The sequence below is a fragment of the Eucalyptus grandis genome, chromosome 8, assembly GCF_016545825.1.
Source record: "Eucalyptus grandis isolate ANBG69807.140 chromosome 8, ASM1654582v1, whole genome shotgun sequence".
NCBI classification, from domain to species: Eukaryota; Viridiplantae; Streptophyta; class Magnoliopsida; order Myrtales; family Myrtaceae; genus Eucalyptus; species Eucalyptus grandis.
The window spans coordinates 42,538,689-42,565,876 of NC_052619.1; the positions used below are offsets into that span (position 1 = coordinate 42,538,689).

A 27,188-nucleotide genomic window follows, 5' to 3' on the forward strand; every position below is an offset into this window, starting at 1 on the left:
TTGTCCGTGACCCAACGCCGACGTCGCAGCGATCGCCAGCACCTCGATCCCTCTGCCGCCGTCGTAGCACTAGTACTATTGCCGCCTGTCCTCGTAGACACTGCGTCTTCGCCACTGCCCACCGCCATCAAGCCCGTTGTTGCCGCCACCCGCCGCTTCGCCGCTGCAACACAGTAGGAGAGAGAGGAGGCAAACCGGGTCTTGGCCAAGTCGGGCGAAGGCCCCGTCGGGTAGGGTTTTGAGCATTCCGGGCTAGGTATTTCAGTTTCAAAGCTAGGTTTGGGCTAGTTTAGTGTGGGCTTGTGCGCTTTATTTATTTTGAAAAAATGCAGATCGGACTGGGCCTGCACTTCAGGCCTAGCCCGATTGGTTTGCATCACGCGGCCCGGCTCGGTCCAGGCTCGGGCCGCCTCGCCCAATCTTGAGCCCTTTTCGCCGAACCGAGTCGAACCCAACCGGGGATCCGACCCAGTTTGTTTTAAATATATTATATTATTATAATATTAAAATAATATTTTAAAAAATAAAAAAATTCAAAAATCCAAAAAATATAGGGTTTGATTGGGAATTGCTATGTTTTACATTCTTACTGTAATTAGACCTCTATTTGCTCGTATGTTGATTGGATCATGTGTTTAGTTTACATATTTATTATGTTTAATTGCACGTGTTTAATTTTATGGCAATTAGCATCTTGGTAGCTATGATTGTTATTTTAATAATTATGCACATGCATGATCACCTCACATGTTAGTGGATAGGTATAAAATCAACCCAAACTGCTTGCCAAAAATCATTTTTTTAAATAAAAAAGATTAGGTACCGAAAGGGCACTAATTGGTCGATTAATGTAATCAAGTCTCCGACCCTAGATTCTCTGGTTGCGTAGGAAGTGAGGTACACTCTCATGTCTCACTTGGTTTCTAGCCAACCCCAATAGGCTAATGGCGATTCCATTCCTTTTGTGCAAAAATTCCTAAAGAATATCCCAATGTCACGCGGGGTATGGGTTTGGGAAAGCTCACACCTAATCATGAGCCTTAGGCCCGTCCTTTAGGCAATACCCCTAAACCTATTCCCTCCCCTCGAGGGTAGGTCGCGAGAACCACTTATGACTTCGGCTTGAAAAAAAAAAACATATTGTGTTTTTGGGAAAATTGTCCAAAAAAATACTAAACCTATTGCAAGTATACCAATTGAGTCTTGAATCTTATAATTTTTGTATATTAATTTTTAAACAATTTCATGTTTAATCAATTGAGTCTATCTGGTTGATTTTGGCCAAAAATCATTGACGACTATTGGAGACCCTTGCTTGGTCTGGGTGAGGCCACGAACCCCTTGCTACCCCTCGCTTAGGGGTGTGGCTAGTGAGGGTGTCATAGTCCTCGCCCATGGTCGGCGAGAGCCTCGCCTAGACCAAGTGGGGGTTGCTGACCCTCACTTCGATTGGTGATGGTTGGCAGCCAAACTCACTGGCCAAAGTTGGAAAAACAAGGAAGAAAAGAAAAAATAAAGGAAAAATTAAAATTAAAATTAAAATTCAAAATACAAAAAAATATTTAAAATATTATTATAAATTATCTATATTAGTGTCGGCTATGCCATGTAAGACAAACAACATCCACATTAGCGATTTCCAGTTAAATTTGGCTGAATGTATTTAATTGGCAAAATTAAAAAGTTTAAATCTGAAATGACAAAAATATAATACTACATTTATGATTATTTGGACAATTAATAAAAAAAAATTCAATTACAAGGATATATTATGTACTCCGTACCATTGCAGCAACACAAATTAAGAAACAATTAAAAAGATCTTTTAATTTTAATACTCCGTACTCAATATTGCAACTTTAAAATTTTCCTAAATTAAATCTTGCCACCATACAACTAACGATGGCCAAGTTTACTTTACAGTTATTAGGAAAAAAGAAGCACTTGCTCCGAATCAATTCATACACTGCCCATCTATAAGAGATAAACCCATTTGAAACTTTCCCATAGTTATTTCCAAAAAATAAATAAAAATTTTCCTTAAAAAATCATTGGTTCTGAAAAAAGGCGGACCACCAACAATTCTTAATATTCACGGCACCAAAATAATTTGGATCCTTTCTTTCATTTTTCCAATAAACTTGCCAACCTATTTAATCATGATAAAGATTAATCCTTTCATGAATTTTAACAAACCATATTATTTCAAAAAAAAAAAAAAAGCACCGGAAACGAAATGTCTTTGTTCAACTGGTCCTATTTTTCCATGCAACCTTTACCTTATGCGCACGTGCGTTCATAACTTTTCCGACCCATGAAATTTTGCCGACGAATTGAATCCAAGTTTTGTGATATGTGCAAAAATAAATAAATAAATCAATGGAGCAATAAAAAAAAATGATGGACGGATAACAAATAACCGCCGTAGAAAATGCCTCAATCTGATTGGGCCTGTTACGTTCATCCAGATAACTGGCCGAAGCCCATAGATATTGATCTAATTTGGCCCATTCGGTTTGGGCTCCAAACTCAGCCCATCAGTTTGGCCAGTAAAACAAGTGGAACCCATCCTCTATCCCCTTTGTTATTTCACTCTCTCTGGAACGACAGACGAACACCCAAGGGACGACGCCCGCGAGCAAGAAACCCGCCGTCGGCTGGCCGGTCTCCGGCGTTCGCCTACGACCGCCTTCCGCCATTCGTACACATCCGTCAAAGAAGCGAGAGCCGAAAGAATCTTCTGGATTCCGTCTTTGAGCTTTTTCTCCGTTGTTTCTGAAGGGTGTCCGGGGCATCATCGATCAACGCCCGTCTTCAAGTTTCTAAAGGCGCAGCAGTTGCAGTGCTCTGCAGCGTCGACCCACCGGCGACGACTTTCTTGGGAATTCCGGTTCTCAGTCCGATCGGGGGTGCTCCTGGTCATGGCATCTACCAGGTACGAGAGTAGATTCTCAATATTAATATGGGTAATCGAGTCTAAGAAACGTGGTCGAGGCGCATGTGAAATTCGTCTCTGGTTAAAGCTTCATCAGTGTTTCGAATGTGCATTGAGCCTGTGGTGATGACCTGATAGTGATTCTTGGTCTCTTACGTGAGCGGAAGTTCATTACTCGAAGTGCATGCCACTTATTCGATGAAATGTCTGAGTGAAAGCATAATGCATGTCCTCTGAAGGCATGTGTTAATGTGATTTGGTGGAAATTGATGTGAAATTCGTCTCCTTTAAAAGCTTTATCAATGTCTCGAATGTGCATTGAAGCTGTAGTCATGACCTGATAGTGATTCTTGGCCTTATTATATGTGAGCGGAAGTTCATTACTCAAAGTGCATGCCACTTATTCGATGAAATGTCTGAGTTAAGTCAGAATGCATCTTCTCTGAAAGAAACAAGTTCAAGAAGGCATGTGTTGATGGGATTTGTGTGAGATAAGCGGATTCTTTAAATATTAAACCTGATTTGGATGCGCAATGAGGTACCTGATAGTCTTCCTGATCTTTCTCCATCCTGATTTTCTATCTCCCTTGTCGGATCCTGCTTTGAATTTAGTATGGCGAGAAACTGGGCAGAGCTCCCACCAGAGTTGTTACAACTATGCTCCCAGCGCCTTTGTCCAAAGAATTTATCGGCGTTCCGAGCAGTGTGCCGTTCGTGGCAATCTGCTGCCGTCAAAGAGAGGAGCGATGTCCCATGGTTGATGCTCACAGACAAAAAGGGGATGCTGTGGCGTGAGTTTTTCTGCCTCTCATGTCAGCAGGTTCACAAAAAGTTCTTGCCGGAAATGATGGCGAATGGATATTTCTCTTCGCGAGGTTGGGTGTTGATGACCAGCAGAGACTGGGAATTCCGCATGCTAAAGACTCCCATGTCGCGTTACAGTCATATTATTAAGCTTCCCAATTGGAATAAGTTCCCCAACATCGAAGATTTGCCTTTCTTTGATGTTGAATTCGTCCGTAAGTTCGTCCTATCTGATAGCCCTACTACATCTCCAGATTACAAGGTCATGGTCATTTATGACAATGGACAGTTAGGGCTTTGGAAACCTGGCGAAGAGGAGTGGACGGCAGTGGAATCCCCCACAGATGAAAAAAATTACGATGTCATATATTATAAGGGGTCCTTTGTTGCTGTCGATTTTGAAAATAGGATATTGAGGTGCGATGTTGATGGACCAACTCCATTTGAGGCTCGAGTAGTTTTCCAGATGCCGCAAAGACTCCCAGAATTCAAGCATGAGTATCCCCCAGGATCCCTTTGGTACGTGAATCAAGTGTATCTAGTGCAATCAACAACGGGATCTCTGTTGTTTGTGTCACTACAGGAACAAGTAGCATCTACCATAACCTTTCGATTCCGTGTTCTCGAGATTGACCTGGATACTCAAATGTGCACAGAAGTTGAGAACTTGGAGAACACGTCCCTCTTCTTGGGCCACAATTCTTCCTTCTCTTTGGAAGTCGATGAAGATCATCTCATCAAGCCGAATTGTATTTATTTTTCTTTTACGTTCGTCTCTCATCGTCCCAGTTTTTTGAAGATGGAGGAGACACAGGCATGGGAATATACCACCTCAAAGATGGTATGGTCGAGCTGCATGTCGAGGGAAATCTTCTCCTTTGCTTTGATCGAACCATGCTTTGGTTTAAGCCATAGCTAAAAAGTTTGGCTTGTTAACACTGATGAAGTAAGCAGATTAGTGAAATGACAGGATAGATACTGTTCCATTATTCGGTTGGTACAGAAAGTTAGCAATTCCTTTTATGAACACGAAATTGTTAGGTCATTGACTCTTCAAAGGCTTCTCAAATCCACAGAAGGAACAAGTAAAATTGTACTGAAATTTGAATTTGTGCTTTTGATACTTCGAATTTTACATCTAGTGATGACATCTGGGTGTTTTCTTTCTATTGTTTTATCTCTAATCTTATTGTGCACATTATAGTCTTCATTAAACCATGAAAGGAGAATCATATGGGCCAAGTGGGAGAATGTAGAATTATTGTGGCCCATATTATGTGATTTATTATATGGTTTAATAAATGATTGAAATGCTATAAATAATATTTGGTTATGAGAAGGTCTGCTGCCTTGCATGATACACGGTTGGTACAGAAAGTTAGCAATTCCTTTTATTAGGTCATTGGAAGTAAAATTTCTGAAATTTATATCGTGTTGGTTCTACACAAAAAACAAAATCGAGTGAAGGCAAAACATAGGGTTTGAACTTTGAACAGGGAAAAACAATGGAGGGTCGAAAATATATTGACTCATTAAGTGTGGTTAACTATTTTTCTTCTCTTTTATACATTAGGGCCTTATATTTTCGAGTGAACAATAAAAAGAATTCTACAAGAACCTTGGTCGCATTAAAGAGGGGAATAATTTAACTGTATTTTCTGAATTTCTACACTGCACATTTCAAGTGACATACATTTTCGAGTAAACAATGAAAAGCAAATCATTATGGACAGTGAAATTAGTAAATATCGATGTTGTCAATAAGCATCTCTCCAATCTCAAATGATTGATTGCAATATTTATATATTTGATTCGATGAGGATTTTGTGTTTCGCTTCTTTTCGTATAAGCTAAGTTCTAGCTGTTAAGTGTAAATATCCAAGGATCTGTTAAGGCTTCCTCCACCAATTGGAGCTGCAACCATGAACGCAGGTTAGGGCATCCGAGGTGATTGCCTGAATTGGCCCTCGGATGCCTAAGTCGTAGTTTGGAGTATGGCGGAAACTTATGAAGCTATAGGGGTAAAGAGTTCTTGTCCGTTGGGTGAGGATCGATAGATGATGACCAAACTGTAAGCATCAATTGGTTATAACTAATGGCAATATATCATGACAACTATAATAGATCATGACATGTGATGGTCTAACCGTCCACAGAGATAATAGATGCTCAGTCTTTTAATAATTCCTCCAAAAGAATAGCTTAAGTGGAGGTCTTATTGCCAAGTTGACCGGTCTTGACTCGGTCTTGACTCAAAACCCAAGTTGCATCCTTTCTTAATCATTCCCATTGAGTAGGATTACTGTTAGCAGGCGGGGTCACCATGGACACTTGACGGTCTAGTGGCTTGCCAAATCCATCATTATTAGAAACAATCAAAAATCATTCATTGATGACATTAGAGTGAAGTACTAGAGAGAGAAAGAGAGTTAAAACATAGATTATGGATTGTCAACAGCAAATCTTGTTGATTAATATTTGTTTTAGTCAGAATAGTCAAATAGTATTTTATATAACTAATAACAGCATGACCCACGAACTGCTCTCTACCTTATATGAGCATTAGCAACAGGAGATGAAACTCGCTCTCTCCACCAGCTAAACTTATGCGGTCACAATAGAAACTCTAAAACCCAAAAGCTTCTCCTCTTCATTGTCCTCACTTTCAAGAAACACGAACTACGCTTATGGAAATCGCAATGCACAGATGCTCTCACAAATTATGTCCTAAAATTGAGGAATAGCAGGTTAACGTTGGATGCCTATTTGGTAGACCTAGAATTTTCTCAAAAAGAAAAGGAGTGCAAAACATATGAGCATGAGTGTGCTCTCCACTTATTATGATACTAATTATGCGGAAATAGCTACTCATGCACGAGAGTCTTACATTTGATGGAAAGCCTTTGATCATTTTGTTGTTGCACCACAAACATGAGAATAGGGGTGTGTGTGCAACCGGACCAGGTATACCAAGGAACCGGACTGGTCCACGCAGAAAATAGGGTTGGGAATCGGTTCCCAAAATTTAGAATTGGTTTGAAGCGGTCTGAGAACCGGTTCCCGGACTGGTTTTGGAATCAGTTTTGTAAACAGAGGTCCAAAATCCTTTTTTTTTTTCCCCTGATTTTTATTCTCACTCCCACAGTCGAAATGCGTTTTTCTTCTTGGCTCTCTTAGACATGCACGGCGCTCCTCCTTTGTCGTTCCTCTTCCTCCCTCGCTTCCCTCCCTCATCAGCTCCCTCTCGCAACATCTGATGGATGGATAGCATCCGTCACCGCCAAATTCATGTGTATCACGTGGATTGGCTCGCCTAATTTTTCTTTTGGTGGAAGAGTTATGCTTGCAGTAGAGATTTGTTAACCGTTTTAGATAAATAAAGAGCTTCATATAGTAGTTGTGGGAATGAGACTAATATTAGACCTATATTTGTTGCTAATGTTTATGTAATGTTATGATTTTTGCTTTGCCTTATGATTTTATTTATGATAACTAGTCTTGTGGATTCTTAATTTTTCATTTAGTCAAAAAATTTATGTACTTATTGATTACAAGTACTTAATGTTTCAATATAAATTAGGAGGATTATATTATTTTCTTGTGTATTAATGTAAACTCGAAGCTGTATAGGATATCGGATGGTTGCAAAACAAGTTTAAGTGAAAACATGGTTGACCTTGGAATCGAACCGGAAAAATAGGGTGGGTCAGGTATAGGGTCCGATACAAACAGGGTCGGGTACAAGGTCCAAAAAAGGGAGAATCGATTATAATAGAGTCGGGTATAGGGTCCAGGTCTAGATCTTACCCACTTTAGACCCGAGCACCCCTACATGAGAATGCAAGGGACCTTCCAGTCACCTCTTTGTCATGAAAGCAACCAAATTAGGTGTTTACCTAAGGCAATGTTCATGAAAGTCAACTGCTTTGTCTTATATACCTATTGTCTAGATTATTCTTTAGGTATAAAATTGTCAATTGCATCTCTCTAGCACTTGCATGTCATCTATTTCTGAATAGAACAAAAGGAGGGAAAGTGCAACAGAACAGTATGTAGAAGTCTTATGCAAAATCCCTTCAATTAGCTGACACATACAAGGAAGTGACAAAACGAAGGAACTCACTTAAAAGCAGTACCTCTCATTGATGTGCATATTTTTTTAAGTGTGTAACCTATATCAATTGTGTGAAGTACCAATCACACCAATGCACGCCCAAACTTGCACATCGGTAAGGACTAAAAAAATATCTTAGTTCTCAAACTAGTGGTAAAAGTGAAGCAACATTTACACAAGAAGAACCTTGAAAACAAGTCCTCTTTATTACTTGGTTTACCAGTGGATGCAAGGCAAATAAACAAATTTGCTTAACCGATTATTACGATAACCACTAAATTGCGGCCAAGGACTTCACTTTCATGGCACTCATCAGTCACCATGATAGGTGGGTTATCCAAAGCGAGTCAATCAAGCATAATGATTTGCAAGGAATAACAAACCTGTAAACGACATAGCTTGTTTCGGTTTCTGCTTATAAATCCACGGCCAACCTTCAAGAGATATCTATAGCAGCTAGTTTATGTTAAAGCCTTTTGACTCGATCCTATGGAAATAGGAATAAGAAAAGGTTAAAAAGGAAAAAAAAGAAAAAGAAAAAAAAAAGAGAAGAGTCAGAAGTTGTCACTGAATTTTGAATTGACTCATCACTGCCAAATTATAAATACAACTTTTACAAGTAAATTTCAAATCAGAGTGTTCAGAGATGGTCATAAAACTATCACCAGTACTCATATCATAATGATGAAAGAATAGAAAAACCTCTGAGAACTACAACTCATATAATCAAAAGATGATCCTTAATAGCAGAAATACACCTTTTAACTAGATGTCCACTCACAGTGTACACTGTAAATGAGAGCTTCCAAAAATTTGACACTGATAAACCGACAATATAAGAAACTAGAGAGTAACTGCATTGGTCAAACTTAGCAAGTAAAGCATACCTTGAATGATTTGGAACGATGAATGGAGGGATTTTTCTATATGGACAGGGAATAGGATTTGTGACATCCCGATTTTCCAATTCTATTTTCAATAAATTGAGACGGGCATTTCGTTGACACGCATATAGTTCTTTTCCTTGAGTCGGCCACTCATGTGAAAACTAGTCTATCAGGTGAAGCCATTAAGAGATTCTAATGCATCAGACTCGAGAATTTGACTAGGAAGCGACCTTTCGACCGAGCTAATCTGCAAGGGTTATTACGGCACAATTAAAAATCGATTAGAGACTGGAGATAGGTCGACTCGATAGAGGCATGTGATCAAGTGTGGGTGATTCCACAAGATCACACAATTCTTTTCTATTGTTTGGGTACCATGTGTGCGTGTTTGAAACCTTGAGATTATCCCGACAACTGAGAGTCGCCAATGTGTCAAAGATGTACATTGTGGCTTGAATTGATCAACCACGGGTCAAATGCACAAAAATTTCTAAAAGCTACCCGGTAGATCAAGATGCGCTAATATCGTGCCAAAGTGAAATTAACCGTGAAATTGAGATTGAATTCAGAAATTGGAAGTCATGGTGTGTCACAAATTATTTTAGGAACATTAACTCATCTTCGGAAGATTTTTCATGTAAGCCGAGTTTTTCAGCAAAATAATTAGAGAATGGCTAATTTGACTCGAGAAATTAGTAGGCTCGCATTTGGTCGCGCTTTTGGGACTTAAGTTGGTTCTACGGACAAGTGAATATGTGAATTGAAGTGTGGTGACATTTGATTAATTTTATGGACTTCAATTGGACTCAATTGGAAGAGAATTGAATGTAATTGAAGAAATTAATGTACAAGATTTTATGCCCCGGCGGAAAATGAAATTTGCACCCATTGGAAGAGGTTGTGGAGGATTGAGTTAGTGGAGTATGACATCACTTGGTGATGTCATGGTGTGGGGCAAGAGTGGCTAGGATGTTGACAAGTGGAGGGTGAGGATTTGCTCTTGGAAAGGTGGGCTATTACCATCATCTTCTTCCTTGAATCAAGGGAGCTTGTTGGGTTTTGAAAAGAGGAGAGAGAGAGGAGCTCGACCGGTTGGACCAGCAGCCCCGATGCCCCCTTCGTTCGCCTCCTTTGCTCGCTCGACACCGCCGCTTGTCGCCGGAGCCGTCGCCATCGCGGTCGTCGCCCATTTGCATGCGCCTCGTCGGCCAGCTCGTCGTTCCGCCGTAGCTTGAGCGCCCCCGAGCTTCCATCATCTTCGTCAGCCGCTGTTCTTGGTCGTCTAGCTCGTCGGAGAGCCACCGTGAGCCAGCCGAAGCTAGCTTGCCGCCAGTGCCACTTCTCCTCCGCTTGCACGATCGGCCGACTCGCGCTCGACTCAGCCACTGCTAGCGCGACCAGGACCTTGCAGCTCCGTCGTCCGCCTTTGTCCTTGGTCGCTAGCCACCACCGGAGGTCTTGCTTGGCCGCCGAGTCATCGCTTCCACTTGAACGAGCTGCCGCCGCTCGTTTCCGCCGGTCCCGCGCCCAATTGGTGACTAGAGCACCCTTAACCAACAAGGAGCAGCCACCGGAGTTCCAGCCCTAGTCGGATCTTCAAGGCCTGTTTTGGGTGTCTTCCAGTCCTCTTTTGGCGTCGCCCCGAGGAGATTTGTCGACGGCCTCGCCATCCTCTTCGCCGGGGACTCGTCGGAAAGCGATTCCAGTGAATTTAGCTCACTAAATCTTGATTAGATGGTTAATGATGCCCTAAGTGTGCTTAGTCTAAGTTAAGTAAGTTTAGGTGGTTAGATTAATTTATTTGGTTGAGGATTAGATTAGGGTGTTTAATTAAGTTAAAGTGTGTTTAGTTTAAAGCTAAGTAGGTTTATTTTAATATAAGCCTTGATGTGACATAATATGTTTTATTTTTTATTTATTTAAATGTTTCGAAATTCTGGAATTTTTAATAATTTATTATATTCCGAAAATTATTTAAAATAAATAAATAAATAAATAAATAAATAAATTCAAAACAAATATTTATGACCTCAATTGCTCGAATTTCGTGCTGATCGCTGCTGTGTATTCGGATTTTGAAATTGATGGGTGGATATTATAAATTGAGTGTGGATTGTGAAAAATATAGATATTATTAGTTAATTAATTTTTGGAATAAATTTAATAATTTAATAAATTCCGAAAATTATTTCGGGACTCTAAATTCTCAGAATTTCGCGCTGATCGCTGCTGTGTATTTAGATTATGAATTTAATGATTAGATATTGCAAATTGAGTGATGATTTGTGCAATTGATTATTGAATTGTCGTGTCTTTGGTTGAAAGATTCGGTGTGATGAGTGGCTACGCCAACTAGACCTTTATTCCTTTAGAAATGCCGTCAATAGAGTGACGTGGCTCGAGTCGCAGTAGAGGCTAGGCCAATTGGACCCATGCTCCTTCGGGAATGCCGTCGACGTAGTGACGAAGCCGCGCTCCAAGGGGGGAGGCAATGCCTGGCATTAATGTCAATAGATAGCCGAACTGTGAGTAGGCTATGCCCTTGAGTGTCAGTGAATAATAATTGGAATGCGTGCTAAGTGCGATTGCGATTTATATGAAAGTGATGGCGTTCCCATTTGTTTGAATTATTATTACTACATGAGATTGTGTGATACAAATTGTGCTAATCTGCATGAACGAATTAAGGCGAGGTAAGTCTTCTGTGTGATGTGGCTAGGCCACTCGGGGTGTATTTTCTTTCTAATAGGGGTTTAGGGGGTTGAACTTGCTGAGACAATATCTCATCCCGGTTGTGGGAGTAAAATTTCAGGTCCTTGGTGGACGGAGCGGCCAGATAACTTTGGTTGGCTTTGAGGAGTTGCAGAGGTGAAGTCATAAGGATTTCAGAACATGTCCGACTTGTAGGTCGTAGGACAGTTCCTTTTTAAGAGCCGATCTTTTGTAGACTTTTGGCCGTAGACCTCTGTTTGTAATTCTGTTAAATTATAAAAGTGTTATGTTGTGGTTTTGCTTCCTGCTTTTCTATCTCGTATTTCATTGTCAGGGGTTTTATAATACGTTCCGTTTGCGCAATAATAAATGAATGGGGTCGGTGACACTACCTGGAAATGTCGCATTTGCATGACCATGGTGGGATGTTGGCGCGCTCGAGGTTCGGGACGTGACAGGACTTCTCAACTTCATCAAACTGTTCCACTGCCATGAGAAAATGCCCTTGACAAATATAAGCTAGAGGAAGGAAAGAACATTGGCTTTAGAATTATAACAAGAGCAAAAATTCTCACTGATATAGGGATCTCTCTTTCCCTCTCTATTTCCGGTCCAAAACCACTGATGAGAGCAAGTACCCAGGTCTCTAATACCTAAAACACAAAATTCGGTAATCTTAAGGTTATTTATTAATGGAGTATTGCATTTTAAAGAAAGAGAATTCTCCCATTTCTTGAGATCATGGGCACGGTGCAATCGTAAAGGTTTTAGAAAATCTGGAAAAGAGACTGTGTTCTGATTGCTCGAGAAGTAGGTCAGACCCTTTACTACTTAACACAATCTAGACGTTAAATCATGCACATGCAGTAAATTACTTGAATCTCGTTACCTAAACAGCCCTTGGCCCGTCTCCTTCCCCTTTTTCTCCCTATTAGTGAAATCATAAGAGACTACAGGTTCCGTTTTTAGATTTATTCCTGAGGTCAAGTTGTTGACGCTTCTTTTGCATCTTAAAGAGCCCAACTAGAGTTGTCCATTCCCAACCTCACAATAGACCTGAACAAAACATAAACCTCTAATCGATAATTCTTCAAGAACCCAACTATAGTTGCACATCCCCAACCTGACAACAGACTTGAATGAAAGTTTAACCTCTAATTCATAAATCTTCAGACCTGAATGGAGCTCAAACCCCTAATTCATAAATCTTCAAGAGCGGCACTATAGTTTCACCTTCCCACCTTTTCAGCAACAACGTGGGTATATAATCAAAATGAAATGTTAACATGAATCTCTTATTCATCCACAAAGGCGCCACATTTAGCGCAAACTCATTCACATCATTAGCAAAATCAACACTTACACCTTGCCAACTACAGTAAAGGGGTAAACTCTCATCTTGGAATAATTGTTACGTAGTGGTGACAAACCTAGAAAGTTCACCATCAAACTGTGGCAATATGTAGAAAATGGGAAGAAGGGCACCTAGAGTTGGCATAAAGGGACAATTAAGTGTCAAAAGTTATGAAAGTAATACTTAAATGTCACTTTTTTTGAAAAATGAGACATTTGAGTGCCAAGTTTGACGAAGGTGGCCAGAAATCTTACGTGACAATTTTTTAATAATATAACTCGCTTATGTGACACGCTGGAGAGTTGAACCAGCAATGAGTCACCAAAATGACATCGTCTTGTCTTTTTTATTTTATTTTATTTTATAATTTCAATATAAATATTTGATGAGGTTGGGCCTTGGCTAGGGCCAGTGACCCAATCGACCGATGATGAGGGCCTATGAGCCCTAGCTTGATTTGGGGGAGGACTACGACCCTTGCCCCGAACTTGGGTGACAGCTCATAGGCCCTCGCCGTCAATCGATCGAGGTCATCAAGCCTTGACTAGAGGGCTCGCAGGCCCTCGCCATCGATTGATCAGGATCGCTAGCCCCTAGCCAAAGCTCGGCGACCTTGGCCAACCCTTCCTTGCCATCGCCGACCCTTCCTAACAAAGGTGGGGGCCCTCACTTGCTTGCAACCTCCATCTTCCTCTCTTTTTTTTTTTTCTTAAAATATAAATTTGGTTTTAAATTTTATTTAATTGATATTTTTATTAATTATATATCCATTTCGGTAGCAAAACGATGTCGTTTTTGCACTCGTCTAGCCACATCAACGTGCAAAACGACGCCGTTTTGCACTTATATCACTGGAAAATTGCCTTGTCCATATTTTGACAAGATTTTCTCGACTTAACTAATCAATTTTGCTCCGATTTTACCACTTAAGTGTCCATCCGTGCTAAGTTTTGGCATTTCAAGTGATCTTTTCTCATAGAAAATATCTCAACCTCAGACAATAGGAATTGATGGACCAACCTATCTTTACACATGGCATTGATCCCACCGGCCTCATTGCTATAAGTTTACAACCCGCGTAACAAAGGAAAAACCGTCTTTACCGTTCCTCCATCTGCTCCACAGGATCAACTGCGGTCTACTCAATCGTTTGAAAAAGGACCATGCACTTATTCTCCGATCTCTATAAGCAAATGCTCCAAAATAAGCAAAACCAACCCAATTCATCCACCAGTTAACCCGTGACATACGACCGTTCCCAAACAACACCGAATTACAGCCAAACACGCGTCAACCAGAACCTACTTGAGACCACGGCATCGGAGAAACGCCCCCTTTCCAGTTCGCTCTCGGCTCTCTTCCTCAGCACGAGTGCCTCCAGGCTTCCCAACATGTCGTTGTTGGCGTCACGAAGATCCCGGTGCCATGGTGGCGACGGTGACGCACTTTGGCGGGAGGGCGGGGTTGGGGACCGGAGTCGCACCGGCCCAAGCAACCGCGGGTCTTGACGGCGATGCCAAGCGGGCGAGGCCGGAGAGGGCCTCCAGGGTTAAGGTGAGCTCCATCATATCCTCCTCCAGGCAAGGATGGTGGTGTCACAGCCGTTTCTAGCCTAAGTCAACGCATTTTCCTAAATCATATGTTGTTTCCTTGACCTCGGCAGGGTCAGCATTTGGAAAAATACTTTATATAGTTGACTTTTTATTATTCTGAGAGCAGCGAATGATACGAATAACTTATATATACATGTATATAATGACAGGACAAAAATTCCTTTACCTTTATTTTCTAAAAAGGTGAGAACGAGCTGCCAATGCTGATAACTCTCTTTGGACAAAATCAAAAAGTCTCACATCCATTACGAAATGTCGGATTAAGCAATAGTTATCATGTACCACTCATGGCCTAAAGAAACAAGATTGGCCAGCCTTTACCATAGGGCCACTAATATGCTAACTGCAGATTCCTCAATACTAAGTATGCAGTAACTAAGTAATGCAGCATGATCGTTTAGAGGTTTGTCCACGATGCAAATCGCACTTATGACTTTGTTGAAAACAGGTGACTCTTTTATGACTAAATCAACCACCTTATAGGTGACTGACTTGTGAGATTTTAGTTTGGTCTTTTTGCTTAGAGCAAATGGGACCTTAGAAACTTAAGTTGTCGTCGTACTCGTGACTTCGTCGAAGATGTGTGACCTTTCCGCAACGAGATCAACCACCTTAGAGGTGATCGACTTGTGAGATTATAGTATAGTCTTTGCTAAGAGCAAATGGGAGATTAAAAGCTTACATTGTTAGAGAAATATGTGATTTAAATATTCTAATGTGAAAATATTTCATTTGAGAGTCACATAGGGGCTTAGAAATTTGAACTAAGGACTCTTTCTCCGATATGATATGAGATTTTATAGGATCGGTGTTGACTACTCTAAAAACTTAAAATGTCATATTAAAATATGATTTAATATTTAAATATTCTATCATGAATTTCATATGATTTGGCTATAGATACTTAACCATCCAATTTTCTGATTGAATCACTAAAAGGATTTCTGTGAAAAGGAAAACAGAGAAAGATTTTTTTTTTTTTAATATATCATAATGCAATTGCCCAAATCATTATAGTCTCTTTGAATGGTGGAGTGGTGTTCGTGCATCATTTCTGATGGGAACTAACATGAAATCTTTTGTTGACGGTGATCTTGTGCACATTGCAACTGGTCACTCATGTTTAGATTGAGATCACACCTTGAATCTTAAAAGTAGCACTAATCATTAACTTGCAAGTTGCGCTGGATTAAAGCTAAAGTTCATAAGTAAGAATAACTTGTATATCAAACTTAACAGACATGTCAATTATATCATGGTTTAAATTTTTGACCTACATCTGTTATTAGGTGATGCCTTTTGTACTGTATAAACCTGTGTTAACTGCTAGAGTTTTTGCAGTGGGGATTTTATTTCCTTACAATTGACGAACAATAAGAATGTTGTAAGTTTTTTGTTTTTTGTTTTGGTAAGGTAAGTGATATATTGACTTTTAACCAAAACTATACAATAGAAGGATCTCGGTATTATAAAACTTACACTCATGATGACGAACATGTCAAAACGAGTGGAAGGGTGTCGAGAAAAAAGGAAAGAATCAATAGTTAACAAACAACCAACCAACCAGCATTGGACAACAACCAAAATTTTGGCAACAAAGGAAAGAAACAAGGACAGGATGGCTAGACAGCAACAACGGCCTCCACCTAGTAAGGAACAGGCGCCCAACGTCGATGATCCTTGAAACGCAGCAGAAACGGGAACACTGAAGGAAACTGGAACCAGCTCCCCACTTCACTCCACGCATCTAACCGCAACCCAGATAACGTCAACCCTCAAACTACTAGGGAAGACTAGAAACCTATCAAGAGAAAATGGAGGGATCGAGTCCCCAACTGCACTGAATCCTCATGTTTCTTGGCGTATCCGCTACCTGGTTGAAAGTTGAAGCCTTGTCCTTAACGACTCTGGACAGGTGGTTCTTCAAGGCGGTAGGAAGAGGGCATGACTCTGGAAGAAAATATTGTTCCTTGTCTTCCAAATAAGGTGACAAAGAGCACCAAAAGCAAACCGGGCAATGCAATGGGAGAAGTCGTTGCCAGATATATGTTTAATGGTCCATTGTAAGTTTTTTGTCTAGGACCTGTTTTGCCAAGAAAGATTGCACTTCGTAGCCCAAAATGCAGCAAGAGAAGCAGTAACATGACAACCAAAAAATAAGTGATCAATCGAATTAGGTGTGAGATTGCAAAATGCACAAGAACCCTCAGCAATCCTGCCATTAGAAAGTAAGAAGACCTGGGTAGGTAGCCGATTTTTGGTGATGAGCCATAAGTGAAACCAGTACCATGGAGATAGAGAAGAGTTCCATATAAAAGGATACCAATGGACGAGATTTCTCTTCGGATGGATTGCATCCCAAGCTGAAGCAATCGAGAAGATCCCTGAAGGGTGCTCCGTCCAAATGAACCAATCAGGACCTGCGAGAGGGTCGGAAGAGGGAGCAACCAAACAAGATAGCCTTAGTGGTGTTGCCTTGAGGAGAAAACAGATCTGCAACCGAAGCCCGCCTAGGAAGTCCAGACCGATAGATGAAAGAATTTGAGAAAAAATAGTTCAATGGACCCCTAGGGCGCTAGGGGTTGAACCAGAGCGAAACCGAGAGACCGTCTCCAACACGCCAAGAAAACCACTTCTGACAGACCTTTCTTAGATAAGGAGTTTCCTCCAAGCCCAAGAACAAAAAGTTGGTTTAGAAGCAACCCACAAGTTATTGTTCTTTAAATAGGTAGCATGTATCCATTTGCACCACATAGATTATTTATTAGTGAAGGGAATCCAGATGTGCTTAAACAAAGCCGCATTATTGCAATGCCGGAGCTTGCGAATACCTAATCCTCCTTCTTTTGGGAGGCACACTTCATCCCAAGCTACTTTTGCACCCCCGTTACCAAGACTAGGACCTTTCCATAAGAATTGTCTAAAGACTTGTTCAATACGGTCTAGAACAATCCTAGGTAGGAAAAACATACTCGCCTAATAAACTTGTATAGAGTGGAGGACCAACCTTATGAGTTGTAGGCAGCTCGCAAAGGATAGAAATCGATGAGTCCAAAACTGTACTCTAGCTGTAATGAGGTTTACAAGGGAGACACAATATGATTTACCAAGCTACATAGAGATGATCGGGACCCCTAAGTATCGAACCGGTAAAGTACCTTCTCGGAAGCCGAGGATGTAAAAAATCTGTGATCGGAGGCTAGCTGGTCCACCCGAGAGAAAAACTTCAGATTTATTCAAATTCAGTTTTAGCCAACTCCAAGAGGAGAAAGTATCAATACCATCCTTAAGAAGCGAAACTGAAGTCATATTTGCCTCATAGAAGAGGAAGACATCATCGGCAAAAAACAAATGAGATAAGCAAGTTGCTTTACATCTCCAATAGAACTTGAACTCCAGTTGGCTGGACTGGCGAAGAAGGATCCCCGAAAAAACCTCCATAACCAAGGTAAAAAGGTATGGAGATATAGGGTCCCGTTGGTGAAGACCACACCCACTGGAGAAGAAGCCATGGAGCTCACCATTGATGGATAACGAGAACTTAGGCATCCGAATGCAAGTCATAATCAACTGAACCAAATGACTAGGGAAACCTATCGCGACCAAAATTTTGGGTGTGAACCACCTAAGGTTTGGCTAATGGATTGTTAAGCCTAGACTTAACTCGGGTTCTCCCAAGCCTATACCAATTCGCGACTTAGGTTCAAATTTCTTAACATGCAATTGATTTTCAATTAGGAGTCGCCACTAATCTATTTTTGGTGGGTCGATTAGGAACCCAAGTAAAGTAACGGGAGATTCACTTTACTCCTATGAACAAGAGATTATGGGTACGGAGACTTGGTTACACTAGATTTCTCTAATGCCCTTTTGGTACCATTTCTTTTATTTTCGAAAATGTTTGTGCGGGTAGCTTGAATTGATTTTAAATCTACTTCCCTAACATGTGAAGTGATCATGCGGGTGCACAAACCACCAATTTAACACCCAACTAAAGCAATAAATAAATTGTAGGACTTACCTCATAGCAACGAAAGCATCTGCGTTGTTAAATTAAAATCTACATCAACAACCCTAGATATGGTTTCTAATTAACACGCAATTACTCAATTTTCGTTTTCTCTTTTTCAACGAGAATATAGTCCATATGCAATGCAATGCTTCTAATCTAATATGAAATGATATGGCATGGCAATATGTCCTAAACTATATGAATGAGCAAAAAAAAAAAAAAAAAAAACTAGTGATTTCTTAATGAACATGCAACAATTAGATATGCAATCTAAATTAACCAAAATGACCTAATTCTAATGACGTGCAATGCAATGCAATGACGTACAAAATTATTTCAACTAAAATGACATGCAACATGCAATTTAATATGCGAGCTATATGTCATGCGACATTTATTAAATGACCTAATCTAATGACGGTTAATTTTTAATGAACCTAACAACAGTCACTATATGACATGCATTTCATGAACCTAATTCTAATTTTTCTTCTTTTTTTCTTTTATGAAATTCGAAATTAAAACTACCAAATAATTAAACGTGCAATTCAAATTTAAAACTAACATCCTAAATGATTGCATTTTTTTGGTTTTTATTTAAGGAATTCAAAATAAATAAATTTCATATTCTAAATATGCAAGATAACAAGAGATTTTTTAAAACCAACCTAATCGTAATTCAAATATTTTTTGGATTTTTCCTTTTACGAAAATAAAATTGATTCAAACACCACGACAGCAAATCAAGCAGGATAAGATTGATATTCAAAATTGGTGAACCATATCTCGCCCATGAGATCGGGTTGACTAATTTTAAATTAAATCGTGAATCGAATCCCGGGCATGAGATCGGATTGACGATTGTGCAATAGATTGTGAGTCGGATTTCGGGCGCGAAAATCAGACTGTCAATCACAAATTTCAGAGGCAATTTCATGTCGTGAATTCTCATCCTTACACTAAGGAAGAATTCTACTAAAAATAAAAAAATAAAAAAACAAAATAAAATAAATAGAAAGAAAAACTACCTACTTTGCTTTCCTTTTTTTTTTTTTCTAGGGCTTGGCACGGCTAAGGACGGTACGATGGTGACTCGGAACTAGGGGCTCGTCGCAATAGTTGAACGTCGGTCAAAGAGCAGCTTGGCACAGAGACAAGAACCTGCGATGATATCGACCTTGTTGATATGGGCGTGACTGGAGCATATGGCAAGGTGTCACCGCAAGGCTTGCTGGAGATTCTGATTTTACTGCGAGATCTAAGCAGACCAAGCCAAAAATCTCCGCTTTGCTTCCTCTCTTTGGGTATCAAACTCCTTTGTGCATGTCCTTTGTTGACCTGCAGAGAAAGAAGACAAGAACTCTCTCCATGTTTTCTTTTACCGAAAGATTGTGTGCCCTTCTCTTGCCCTGGATTTTTCCTTCAAACAAAACAAGCAATATTAGACAATATATGTGAGGAAATTTGTGCTCGTCAATATTGCTCCATGCGATGGTGTTTGCTTGCGATGACTCAGGGCCAAGAAACTCCGGGATTCGCTTGGGACGTTGAATCGTAATAGTGGGCAAAGTGGCAACGCGTGGCAGCAAAACCCAAACATGAACAAGGGCGTGCGTGCGTGCAAGGCATGAATTTTGATGGATGCCTAAAGTTTCAAGAGATGGGGTTGGTTGAGGAAGACTCCTAGACTCCAAACTGACGTGGTGCTTTTGACCAAGTTCACGTGTTCTTCCTTTGCCAAGAAATTCTTCAATTTGTAGCCGTAAAAATGTGAATTTCGTGGCTTGCGGCATGGTGATCGACAGGTGAGACTAGGGCAGCAGCATCGTCTAGGTCGAGGACAGTGATGCTCGGCACAGCAAGGACTGAGAAGCGCTGGGGATCACTAGAAACCTGCAAATAAGGAACAAACGACTGGACGGCAACATGATCGGATTGAGGCTTGTCTTTTAGCTATTCGTGTGTGGTTCCCGCAATGCTTTTGACGCTGGGCAGAATTTGGAAAGATGAAAGACGGCGGCCAGATCCGAGGTCGCGGCCACCTCCAATGACCAACGCAAATTATTTTCCTTCCAGCCAATTCCTCTTTTTTTCGAAGCACCCTCACGTCGCTGGCTTTTCTTCTGCCGATCCCCCCTAAAAAAGTGACAACCCCTCTTGTGCGGCCGTATATTCAATGTGTGGCCTCCCCCACAATTTACCATACGTAACAATTGTATCTTAGGGGTATATTTCATTTCTAATTTTGCTTGAGCACGATACCCCTAAATATATCGATAAAATATTTTTCGCATATTCCATCAAGAAAATTCCCCATTTGTGCAAAAGTGCATCTCCCAGTGTATATTACCTAAATATGTGAAAAATCTTAACGAAATATAACAAAAAATAAAATTTTCCTAAACTATATGCCATGTGATTATGATTTTTTTATTTTTTATATTTTATTTAGCAAAACTTAACCCCAAAAATTTAGGTGGCAACAAAACCAAAAGCTTGGAGAGTTAAATCCAAAAACACCCAAACAATGGTATCATATGCCTTCTGAAAATCCACTTGAATAGCACACTTTGGCGAGTATAGGTCATGGTGAAAACCGCAAAAGAGTTCTTGAGCTAACAAGATATTATCACTAATACGCCGACCTTTAACAAACGCAAAATCTTGTAAGTTACTTGTAAATAAAAAGAAAAAAAAATTTATGTTGTCTGCGATCCGGAAGTACACTACATGTGTCGAGGGTCCTGTTAATAGGTGCCCTTAGAGCATCGGCACAATGAAGAGTGGGGAATTACAAATTTTCAAACACCTTGAAAAATTGAAGAATTACCCATTTTAACAAAGCCGCTCACTTATTTGAACAAAAAGAAAAAAGAAAAAAACAAAGCTGCTCACTTCAAATAGAAAATTTCATATCCAAAACAGGGGTCCAATGGACACTTTCAACATTTTCCTTGTGTTAGAGAGTGTTCCTATAACAAACTTTTAGACAACTATGCAAGGAAATTATTAACAGTCGTTCTGATGCACCGACTTGTTCAAAAATTCAACCTTTATGTTGTGAATACACATCACGATAAGCATTTCTTGGACATAGTTAACATGAATCGATTTTCATTTTAATGAGAGAATAACAAAAAAAAATCATAACTTATTGTAATTGTATCAATTCAGTTTTTAATTTTTTTCACCAATTGAGTTTTAAAAATTTTGTAATTATGTCAATTCAGTCTATTGAGGCAATTTTGGCTAGCCGACGCTGAAGTAGATAATTTTCAATAATATTTTATTTTCTTTTAATTTTTTTATTAATTTTTTTCTTTTCCTTTTCCTTTTTCTCTTTTTCATTCTTTTTCTTCTTTTCCCATAGTGGCTGGTGAGGCTTCAGCGAGGGCTTCACGGCCCTCATGGCCCTCATTGGCCTCTGTGGGGAAAAATTGGAAAAAGAGGAAGAGGAGAAAAAAAGAAAATTAAAAAGAAAAATTAAAAATAAAAAAAATAAAAAAATTGAAATAAAATAAAATATTATTAAAATATTATCTACGTCAACATTTACCAAACGATTGGTGTCCACATTAGTATTTGCTATTAGCTGGCCAAAGTTGATCAGATGGATTGAATTGGCACAATTATAAAAAGATTTATGACTAAATTGGCCCAACAAAGTTTAAAATTGAATTGTCGCAATTACAATAATTTTATGATTTTTTTGATAATTTTTTCCTATTTTAGTTAGGGGATAAAGAAAATGCAAGATCATCCTTAACTTATGTTTCTAACCCACCACGATAATCACGAATAAGAGGTGGAATGATTTTCTTTTTACGCCAAAGGTTGGCATCATTGTTTGGAATTGAAATTGAGATACTCACAGCGACTTTTCACGAATTCGAGAGATCCGTATGCAAAATTTCCAATATTTTTCACTTCTCGCACACTGTTTTCCTATACAATCTTTAATTTCTTAGTGTCAAACTATTTATCGTCCAATATCCAATGTCCCTTCATTTTAACTAATCCACAACCTGACACCTCCGTAGAGATGCTCCAACAAAATTATCTAGAAGTGCACCTTAACCACGTTATGACAAAGAAAAAAACATATTATCTTAGGCATTTGGCCAGTCAAGGGCTATTTGATGTAGAATTATCAATGCTCAAAATAAATATTTGCAGGGATCCTTCCAGACATGGGTATGGTAATTATTTCTTTTAAGAAAAACAGAACTTGATATATAACCCACCAAAATAAGAAAAATATTAGCTTTCCCTTTTCACATAAGCGTTCAACGACCTTTAACCTGAATTGTGAGGGACTTATCATTGCCAATATATGTAATGAAAATACACCCTACCATGTCCGCTCGTAACATAGACCGTAGAGGCGAGCTTACAAGATTAGAAATTGATGGAGCATTCAATTTTACCATAAGAGAATTCTCTATGTTGTTAAGACCATGTGGGCAATGTTAAAGCATGTGGAAAATCCGAAGATGAGATTGTGTTCTGATTGCTTAGAAATTGATGCCTATTACTTACTTTTACCAAAAAAAAGAAAAAAGAAAGTATACTATGCCTATCGAACAGTTAATTCGACTAATCATAAAATCCCATTATTTTTCTTTAGACTTTTGTGAAAGCGTATCTTTTAAAACAAAAAGAATGCCTAAGAATCTAATTCAAAAGTACTTTTGCATATTAGAATTGATCTAGTGTGCAAGAAGTCTTCAAAATGTTCTTTTCTTTTCTTTTTTCCTTTGTCTCTGTCTCTGTCTCTCTCTCTTTTTTTCTTATTCCGTAATGGAATACATTAATTTTTGGAAAAATAGTCCAAAAAATCTTAAACCTAGTATAATTTTGCCAATATAATCTTAAACCTTTTAATTGCTTCAATTGAGTCAATCTGATCGATTTTGACTGGAAATTGCTAACGACCTTGCTTGGTTTGGGCAAGGTCATAAGCCCCTCGCTTGTGGCTAGTAAGGCTGTTGCAGCCCTCACTCATGGCCGACGACGACCTTGCTCAAACCAAGTGAGGAGGGTTGTCACACTTGCCTGTGGCTGGTGACGGTCGACTAATGATCTCACTGACTAGAGTTAGAAAAATAAGGAAGAAAAGAAAAAAAAATTCAAAATATTATTAAAAATTATTTATATCAGCGCCGATCATACCATGTGATAGACGGGCATCTACATCAATGATCTCTAGCCAAATTTGGCCGAATGTGCTCAATTGACAAGACATGAAAATGTTGAGGACTTAATAAGTAAAATTAAAAATGTTTAGAATTGAATTGATAAAATATAATACTATGTTTACGATTTTTTGGATAGTTAATAAAAAAAATTCAATTACAAGGATATGTTATGTACTACGTACCATTGCAGCAACACAGATTAAGAAAAATTGATAAGATCTTTTAATATTAATACTCTGTACTCAATATTGCAACTTTAAAATTTTCCTTAAAAAATCATTGTTTCTGAAAAAAGGTGGACCACCGGCGGTTCTTAAAATTAAGGGCACGAAAATCATTTGGATTGTTTCTTTTCTTTTTCCAATAAATGGGTTGACCTATGTAATCGTGATTAAATTAATTCTTTCATGAATTTTAACAAACCATATTATTATGGATTAATACCTTAAAAAATCCAAAACTAGTACACTTGTGACAAATTTACCAAAAACTATTTTTTTGACCATGAAAAACTCCAAACTGGTACACCCATGACAAATTTATCCCGATTAACTATAAAATACCCTAAACTAGACAAATTTACCCTCAAACTAATTTATTCGACTACAAAAAACCCCAAATTGGTAAATTTGCAACTAATATAGCCTCCGCTAAATTGGATTAATATAAAAAAAAAATCACAAAAATTGTAAACTGTGACAAACGGAGCGTAAAATCTCAAATTGGTATATCAGTCAATTGTCACATGTCATTTAACTTAATAATTTAACATTAAAATCTGACGAAAATTAATAGAGGAAAAATTTGTTACAAGTGTATCAGTTTGTGGTAAATTTATGAAAGGTATACCAGTTTGAAGTTTTTGGTGGTCAAAAAAATATTTTAAGGTAAATTTGTCGCGTGTCTTAGGTTTGGGGTTTTTCAAGATATTAACTTATTATTTATATAAAAAAAAAGGTTCCGACAACAAAACGTCTTTGTTCACCCCGTCCTATTTTTCCATGTAACCTTTACCTTATGCGCACATGCCTTAACTTTGCCGCAACCTGAAATTTCGCTGAGAAATTGAATCGCAAATTCTCCTTCCGTCTATGAGCTTTTTCTCCGTTGTTTCTGACCGGTGTCCGGGGCATCATCGATCGCCGCCCGTCTTCAAATTTCTAAAGGCGCAGCAGTTGCTGTGCTCTGCAGCGGCGACCCACCGGCGACGAATTTCTTGGGAATTTTCTGGTTCTCAGTTCGATCGGGGGTGTTCCCGGTCATGGCATCTACCAGGTACGAGAGTTGATTCTCAATCTGATATGAGTAATCGAGTCTGAGAGATGTGATCGAGGCGCATGTGAAATTCGTCTCTGGTTAGAGCTTTATCAGTGTTTCGAATGTGCATTGAGCCTGTAGCTATAACCTGATAGTGATTTTTGGCCTTGGACGTGAGGGGAGGTTCATTACTCGAAGTGCATGCCGCCACTTATTCGATGAAATGTCTGAGTGAAATCGGAATGCATGTTCTCTGAAGGAAACAAGGGCAAGAAGGCATGTGTTGATGTGATTTGTGTGAGATACGCAGATTCTTTAAATAGTAAACCTGATATAGATGCACATCGGGGTAGCTGAAAGTCTTACTGATCCTTTTCCATTCTGATTTTCTATCTCGCTTGTCGGATTCTGCTTTGAATTTAGAATCGTGAGAAACTGGGCAGAGCTCCCACAAGAGTTGTTACAACTATGCTCCCAGCGCCTTTGTCCGAAGAATTTATCGGCATTCCGAGCAGTGTGCCACTCGTGGCAATCTGCTGCTGTCGAAGAGAGGAGCGACATCCCATGGTTGATGCTCACGGACAAAGATGGGATGCCGTGGCGTGAGTTTTTCTGCCTCTCATGTCAGCAGGTTCACAAAAAGTTCTTGCCGGAAATGATGGCAAATGGATATTTCTCTTCACGAGGTTGGGTGTTGATGACCAGCAGAGACTGGGAATTCCGTATGCTAAAGACTCCCATGTGGCGTTACTGTCATATTATTGAGCTTCCCAATTGGAATAAGTTCCCCGACATCGAAGCTCTACCTCCCTTTTATGTTGAATTGGTCAGTAAGTTTGTCCTATCTGATTGCCCTACTACATCTTCAGATTACAAGGTCATGGTCATCTATGACGAAGCATGGTTAGGGCTTTGGAAACCTGGGGAAGAGGAGTGGACCGCAGTGAACTCCCATGCACTTGGATTTTACGATGTCATATATTACAAGGGGTCCTTTGTTGCTGTCGATCATGAAAATAGGATATTGAGGTGCGATGTAGATGGACCAGCTCCGTTTGAGGCTCAAGTAGTTTTCGAGGTGCCTCGAAGACTCCAAGAATTCAAGCATGAGTATCCCTCAGGATCCCTTTGGGAATTGGATCAAGTGTATCTAGTGCAATCAAAGACAGGATCTCTGTTGTTTGTGTCAAGGGAAAAACTAACATCTACCAGAACCTTTCGATTCTGTGTTCTCGAGATTGACCTGGATACTCAAACATGCACAGAAGTTGAGAACTTGGAGAACACATCCCTCTTCTTGGGTGACAATTCTTCCTTCTCTTTGGAGGTCGATGAAGATCATCTTGTCAAGCCAAATTGTATTTATTTTACTTACTCTTGTCTCTCATCGTCCCAGTTTACCGAAGACGGAGGAGACACAGGCATGGGAATATACCACCTCGAAGATGGTACGGTCGAGCTGCATGTCAAGGGGAAATCTTATCCTCTGCTTTGGATCGAACCATGCTTTTAAGCCATAGCTAAAAAGTTTGGTTTGTTGTCAATGATGAAGTGAGCAGATTAGTGGAATGACAAGCGATAGATACACGGTTAGTCCAAAAAGTTAGCAATTCATTTTAAATGTTTGAAATTGTTAGGTCATTGGAAGTAAAATTGTACTGACATCTGAATTTTGCTTTTAATGCTTCGAATTTTACACTTAATATTGGCGATATTTTTGTATTAGCTGTCTGGATGTCTGTTCTACACAAAAACAAAAGAGTGAAGGCAAAACATAGGGTTTGAACTTCGAACAAGGAAAAAGATGAAGGGTTGAAAATAATATTGATTCCTTAAGTGGGGTTAACTATTCTTCCTTTTTTTTATTCATTAGGCCTTACATTAAATCCACAGACCAAAAAGAATTCTGCAGTAACCTCTCTCGCATGAAAGGGGGATATTCAACTGTATTATCCGAATCTCTACACTACACATTTCAAGTGACATACATTTTCTAGTAAACAATGAAAAGCAAATCATTATGGCCAGTGAAATTAGTAAATATCATGTTGTTAATAAGGATCTCGCCAATCTTGAATGATTAATTGCAATGTTTATATATTTGATTCGATGAACATTTTGTGATTCGATTCTTTTCGTATAGCTAAGTTCTAGCTATGAAGTGTAAATATCCAAGAATTTGTTAAGGCTTCCTCCACAAATTGGAGCTGCAACCACGAACACATGTTAGGGCGTCTAAGTCGATTGCCCAGATTGGCCGTTGGATGCTTAAGTCGTAGTTTGGAGATGGTGGAGACTAATG

The 27,188-nt window shown here is 39.4% G+C and overlaps 1 protein-coding gene across 2 annotated transcripts; it reads left to right on the forward strand.

Annotated features, from left to right (window-relative positions):
* Nucleotides 1-2,604: 2,604 nt before the first annotated feature.
* Nucleotides 2,605-26,611, forward strand: LOC104414496 (F-box/kelch-repeat protein At1g57790). Of its 2 annotated transcripts, none has more exons than XM_039300922.1 (2): nucleotides 2,605-2,935; nucleotides 25,310-26,611. In XM_039300922.1, exons 1-2 carry the CDS (start codon nucleotides 2,922-2,924, stop codon nucleotides 26,397-26,399), a joined length of 1,104 nt encoding a protein of 367 aa, XP_039156856.1. In that variant the 5' UTR covers nucleotides 2,605-2,921; the 3' UTR covers nucleotides 26,400-26,611. The 2 variants fall into 2 exon arrangements, with proteins under 2 accessions (XP_039156856.1, XP_010023940.1); XM_010025638.3 differs by lacking the exon at nucleotides 2,605-2,935 and adding an exon at nucleotides 24,637-24,904.
* Nucleotides 26,612-27,188: the final 577 nt, after the last annotated feature.